Genomic DNA, 6,939 nt, shown 5'->3' with positions numbered 1-6,939 from the left:
CACATTGTTGGCGTTCATTAATATACGAACGGAACCAAGCTACGGTTGGGTCAGAGAAGTTGTACAGGAAGGATAGCTTGGATAGCAGGATGTCGTGGTCAATAGTCTGAAAAGCTTTACTAAAGTCCAGAAGTACAAGAATAGTTACTTCTTTAATGTCCATGGCGTGTCTTATGTCGTCCGTCACGTTGATGAGCGCTGTGCAGGTGCTATGGTTGCGCCGGAATCCCGATTGGAGGGGATTCATTAGATTGTTTCGTGATAAGAAATTACGCGTTTGGTTACTGACAACGTGTTCGAGAGCTTTGGACAGAGCCGGAAGAATACTTATCGGCCGGTGGTCGCCGAGGCTGAGAACTTTGTTTGTTTTCGGCAGAGGGCGAACCTTAGCCAGTTTCCAAATCGACGGGAATATGCCGAAGGACAGGGAGAAATTAAAAATGCCTGTTATAGGAACGAGAACGTACGGGAGAATTTTTTTAATCATTAGAACAGAGATTTCGTCTATTCCCACAGCAGTGGATTTTATTTTATTGAGAGCTGACTGAACGTGTTCTGGCCGAATGGGCGAGAAGAAAAATTTTGGTGCGGTTCTGTGAACGGTGGTCGAAATCGTTCGTATTGTTTCTTCCCTTACATTATTGTACGGTGAATAAATAACCGGATTAATTCCATGAAAAAGCAAAGTAAAGTGACAGAGTGATGAAACTTACGGGATATGTAGGCCAGGCTGGGGTACGCCACATGTCTGTGAGACGAGTTCCAGACAACATTGTTAGGTGGCAGCACTGGCAGGGAAGGGAGGTTGTGTATGTGCAATTTGCTTCCAAGGCGAGTCAAGCCATTCAGTGAGGTGAGTCATCATGTTCACGGTGTCAGGTCCCACAAAGGAGGTTCAGCGATTCGTGATGCAGTTTTTGACGGTAGAGGACAACACAATAGGGACATTTACGAGCGTATGACTGCTGTGTATGGTGGTGAGTGCATGTCCCGAACACAAGTGTATGAGTGGATGGGTCTGTTTCGAGCAGGACACATAATAGTGTCTGATGCGGTGCGTAGTGGGCAGCCTAAATGTGCCATTATGGATGAGTCTGTTTCTGCTGTTGATGACCTCATACGGGAGTGTCAGAGGATTAGTCTGAACCAGATTGCTCTGTACTCTGACATCTTGCGAAATGAGGTGAGACCTGCAAGCGGTGTGGCTTCTTGTCACGACGTGTCATCCTACTGCAAGACAATGCACGTCCCCACGTTGCTGGTCACACCATGGACATGATCGGACAAATGGGTTGGGAATGCTTAGATCATCCCCCATACATCCCTGAACTATCTCCATGTGACTTTCATGTGTTTAGCCCACTACGTGGAATCCCCTTAGCCTCGGATGCACAACTGCAGGAGGCGGTTTTCCATTGATGCTCACAGCAGCCACAGGACTTCTGGGACAGAGGCATCAAAAATCTGGTGAAGCGGTGGGGACTATGCCTACCAGTATTAAAAGGTAAATCCGTACAACATTCATTCCAGTTATTTATTGACTGTACCAAATAAAAGGCCATGGATAAGAATTTGAAATGACATCTTACACACCTGAAGTCAACAAATAAAAATTTAGTTAATGCGAGGGCCAGTCAGCAGTGGTGTGCGCAAGGGTAGGGGGAGGTTGATGGGGGTCATATTACCCTCCCTTTGGCCCAGCATTCCTAAAGAAACATCAAAGGCAAGAAAAGATGGCAAAATGAGGGCTGACTACTAAAAAAGATGTATACGTAACCCCCTCTCTGTCAAGTTAAATTCACTTGGCTCAAATATTCTGTCAATATTGGAATACTTGCTGAAAGTCATCCTTTGACATGGTTTTCAGAACTGCCTCAGAATTACTCGGTGCACTTTGCACTAGTGTTAGGACCACTTGAACAGTAGATGAGTGCTTATCAGGCAATAATAACATGTTTTAATTGATGAAAAAAATACATGGATCCAAGGAAAATGTTTATGTTGTGTTTTCTTTTTTTCAGCAAACTGATTCCCTGGAAAGTCCTGAACAATACAAATGTCCAAGTCAAGTGAGTTAAGAATTCTTTATTTTTAGTTGTGGAAGATTGTTGCATGCCCTTAAAGTCTACATTTGATTTAATTGAAGTGTATAAGAAGCACCACATTAATATCTTGGATCTAGAGGGTGCAGATGGGGTGAAGTATAGGGTGATTCAAAAATAATATACATATTTTAAAGAGGTATATTTTAGAAACCGTAAATAGTAAATGTGTGAAACTTTGTACATAGATTCACAAACACTACAAGTTTTATCTACAGATGTTCAATCTGCCCTCCACCAGCGGCACGAACAATATCACAGCGGTAATCAAATTCGTCCCAAGCATGTTGTTCGTGACTGAAGCAACCGCAGCACTGATTCGATTTTTCAGCTCGTCCAAGGCATTTGGTAGTGGTGGTACATAAATGGTGTCCTTAATGTACCCCCAGAGGAAGAAGTCAAATGGAGACAAGTCTGGTGACCTTGGAGGCCAGCTGAAAAGTGCCAAGTACGGACTGGACCGTACACAGATGAACGGGATATTGCACAAAAGACATTGATTTTTGGTGAATTTCTTTCATGTTCAATGTATGCATGTGGATTTTGTAGGCCCCAAATTCTTACATTTTGTTTATTAACCTTGCCACTAAGGTGGAAAGTAGCCTTGTCACTAAACACAAGTCTTCCCGTGAAACTGTTATCCTCTTCAACAGCTTCCAGTATCTTGCCAGCAAATTCCACTCTTTTTCCCTTGTCCTCATGCTTCAGCGCCTGTAAAAACTGTAAATTGTATGGCTTCATCACCAAACGATGCCGCAAAACTCTCCACACAGTTGTCTGAGGCAGTTGCAGCTCCTGACTTGCACGATGTGTTGATTTGGAAGGGCTACGTTGAAAAGATGCTTGGATTCTTGCGACATTTTGTTCCAACACACGCGGCCTCCCAGTGCTCTTTCCTTTACATATGCAGCCAGTGTTTATGAACTATCTATACCACCTGCAAATGTTCCACTCACTTGGAAGATTCACTTGCTAACGCAAGCGGAAACGTCTTTGCACTGTAATCGCAGAGTTACACTTACCGAACTCGACAACACAGAATGCCTTTTGCTGCTGTGTTGGCATTTCGACTCGAATTGAAATAGCGGGATTGTGAGAGCACAAGTGCTGCACTTGCAATCTAGCGGCAATTGAACAAAACTACGCGATGTTACCTTCCGTTCAGAAGTGCTGGACTGTAATCCGATCAACGAGCTATATATATAAACACTAGAGAGGGGCTAAACTGGTTTCACACGGCCAAGCCGTGACCATTTGAAAACGCGGCAGCCACATCCTGAGTGGTCAAAACATTGAGTGTTTATGAAGGAAGTGCAAGATCCCAAAGGTGTGTTCAGCGTGTAACTGCACAACTACTAGTGATAAAACAAAATGAACGCCATATGTTTTGTAAATAATTATTGTATTACTGTTATTTATTATATTTTGAAGTATAGCAAGTAGAATTCGCACGAGAAAAGAGGGAAATTTCTGATTTGTTATAGCCATCCTTGTATCATAAGCAGTTTTGCATGTCTACCCAGCCCAAGGGCGGGGGGGGGGGTCGGCAACCCCGAGGTTCCATGTTTCAGAAGGCCCCACAGCAAATAAAAATATTTGTTTCTATATGGTTTATTACGAGTTTATGGGATACTGGTGATTCCAATTAAGCAACTAATCTGATTTTTCCTGACTTCATGGATTGTTTTGACCTTCTTTAAAATATCAAAATTACTGACACCATATTCTAATCAAAGTACTACATAAAAATCGGATCAAAACATTTCAAACAAAAATAATATGTACTATTCGTGAATTCATGGAGTTGAAATATTATTTTATATGGAACCATGTAAATTCACTTCAGCCTTAAAATTCAATGGAAAGAAAGCAAACGAGAATTATGATAGAGAATGTTGGATATAATATAAGTTGCCACTTTCATATGTAAATTATTAGTTTGATATTGAAATGAAAAGGAAGACTAATTTAGAGACTCAGCATTCTTGATTTTAATCTTCATCGTGTTCCTCTTATTGCTTCATGTAATAGTACGAAATATGTACATAATTAATTGTTTATTCATTATAATATTTTTCCTTTTGTGATAATATAGGACATCTGTACTTCAGACTAATTAACAAAAATCTGATTTTTTTTTCAGATCTCTAAAAAAAATTAATTAGAGGTCCATCATATATTGTATGCCCCAGGCCCCACACCCACCTATGGCCGGCTCTGATGTGACTATACATATGGAATACATGTAAACAATGTAATAATGTAAACTACTCGGCGTCGAAGGAAGGCTAAAAGAGCAGGTTTTTTTTGGAAGCAGAATTGAATTGTCTTTGGTTTTGACTTGTTGAATATGTGTGGGATACGAACATCTTGTTAAGTATCACATACTGAAAGCAGATGTTTGTCGCATGAATGCAACCTGTATTTACTGAACATTTTATTTTTCACAAAGAGTATATGCTCGCAAAAATTCTGACTTTGTTTCACCTCAATATTGGTTGGTCAGAGAAGGCCCTGTATATAGGTGAACAAGGAGTCGCCTAGAGCCTACTCTTACAGGGGCCTTGCAAAATCGATAATTTATAGGTACTTATTTTTGATAAATGAGTAGAATATATTTCTTTCCACCGTGACTGGAAATGAACTTCAAACAAGTACAGTCACAGATACTTCTGGATTGTAGCAATCCCATTGAAAGTATATGGGGCTGTTACAATCCAGAAGTGTCCGTGACTGTACATTCGGTTTGGTGTTTTGTGGTAGAGTATTATTATATAAAGAATGAAATAGAAAAATGTACACAATGTTATAGGGTTTTGGACCTCGCAAATCTCAGGGCCACCACGGAAGTTGGCATTGTTCAAGAAACAGATGTCGTTCAAGACAGCATTTCACATTCCTTTTCTTGCAGGTTACATACAAATTGTCAATTTTTCATCATAACCAATAACAGTTTATCATAATTATCTTATGTTTACTTTGAATTGAATTTTGAAGCTGTTGTGAAACGCTCTTTCATGTAAAATAATAATCTCACTTCGTGGTTTCATTCTATAATTAAACGAATAGTACAAATTAACAACTTGTTATTAAAATATTTTAACACGAATCTTATGTAGTTCTTTGTTTGGGATATGATTTCACTGATTTTGAATATATTTTAAGTCTGTGAAAAGAATCCGTAAAATCAAGAAAAATGAGATTAGTTTCTTAATTGGAAGCACCAGCATCCTATAAACTAATAAAATCTGGATGTAAACAATTATTTTATTTGGCGCGGGGCTCGAGTTGCCTCTCCGTAGGGCCGGCTATGATAATATACTGCAATTACATATTTATAGGAGCGTTGTGGAATAAGCACAAAGGAAGAAAGTATTTAATTCTCCAAGTTATTTTGTGCCACGAAGGGGCTATCTTTCTGTGCAAAAGAGGAAAGTTCCGTGAGGCAATATGCGTGCAAATTTTGTATTAACAGTTTATAAAGCTCTAACCTTTCGCTAGAAAAGGTAAACAACTCATCTGTACGATAGTAGAAATCTTTTATAATGTGTAAGTATTTCTTGTTAAGTTTCAAGTTAGCTGTAATGCATGGGTTACGGCTTGTTAACGTCTGCGCGACCGACAGCTGTTCAGCCTGCCTGACCACTTATGGGCTACCTGCTCCCCGCTCAAATTGTTTCAAAGATGGCTGCCTCGTTGCCTCTCTAGTGTTTATATAGCTTGTTGAATCCGATGAGTAGTTTTCAACAGCATACTGGTTTGTAATACGTACATTCTTTTTGAATAATGGTGTATATAATGATGGATACTCTACAAACACCACAATTTATATTGTATATCTATTTAATCTCGTGCATAGTGCCTCACTTAGTATTTATTGTTTACAGTACAGGTTGGTAAAAAGTCCATATACCCCTGTCATTAACATAGATTTTAGTCTCTCTCTCTCTCTCTCTCTCTGTGTCTGCCACTCTCACTCTCACGCTCACTTAGGCTATAAATTCATGCTCATAATAGCATGTGTAGACAAACTTCGGCTATGTTCACTGGAAAAATTGCTGGAACTTTATGATGCAAACAGTACTGAAATATTTGTTGGTATATGTTTCGTTCTCGTACAAAGAATTATGCCCGTGTCATTTTTACTTTTGGAAAAAATATTGAATTCCAAAAATCCTGCTTTGTATATATTGCATGAGTTATGTTCCAAGAAATATTTACAGTATCTAGAAAACTAAGTATTGTATAGTTCTGGATCAATATCACAGTCCAAAATCATGCTTAAAGGACATGTATGTTTTGTAGTTGGAAAAAGAAAAATAATTTTAAACTACAACAAAATATTTTTTTATTTAAATTAAGTTTGTGGCTTCCCAACTCACACCAAGACACACTGTGGATTCAGGGTTTAAATTGGCACCAAAATACTGGCTGTTATATATTTGACTCTCATGAAAAAGATTTAGGCACTTTACTTTCTGGGAGTGATAATTATTTATTTTGAATTGTGTTTCAAATTCCAGGCCGAAAACCACCACCATGCATTAAAAAACAGGAATTTCTTCCACTCACTTCCTATTACATCGTAATTCATGACAATCTATATTCTACTATTGTTTATTTTCATTACCATTAATCAAGAATTTGAAGTGCTTTTTAATACTCACTCTGGGTCTAGATCATACTTGAATACATGTTCAAATATTGATGTACACTTCACAACATCTTATTTGACCGCCCTGAAAGAATTCTAAGTCCCGAAATCGTAAACTTAGCAACATTGCACTTCAGCTCCAGGTGAGAGTAGCCAACTTTGAGTAGGTCCTTCCACTAGACG

At 39.0% G+C, this 6,939-nt stretch overlaps 1 protein-coding gene across 1 annotated transcript in view; it reads left to right on the top strand.

Annotated features, from left to right (window-relative positions):
* Positions 1-1,084: 1,084 nt before the first annotated feature.
* The window catches only part of LOC145978787 (uncharacterized), a 29,860-nt gene continuing 24,005 nt past the window's right edge, over positions 1,085-6,939 (top strand). The window contains exons 1-2 of the mRNA XM_083111605.1: positions 1,085-1,183; positions 2,022-2,069. Coding sequence (XP_082967731.1) covers positions 1,085-1,183; positions 2,022-2,069 — 147 coding nt within the window. The remainder of the gene's footprint in view (positions 1,184-2,021; positions 2,070-6,939) is intronic.

The sequence above is a fragment of the Lepisma saccharinum genome, chromosome 25, assembly GCF_977018435.1.
Source record: "Lepisma saccharinum chromosome 25, izLepSacc3.1, whole genome shotgun sequence".
Taxonomy (NCBI): domain Eukaryota; kingdom Metazoa; phylum Arthropoda; class Insecta; order Zygentoma; family Lepismatidae; genus Lepisma; species Lepisma saccharinum.
Note: the sequence above shows the minus strand (reverse complement) of the source record. Positions and strands in the feature narration are given on the sequence as shown.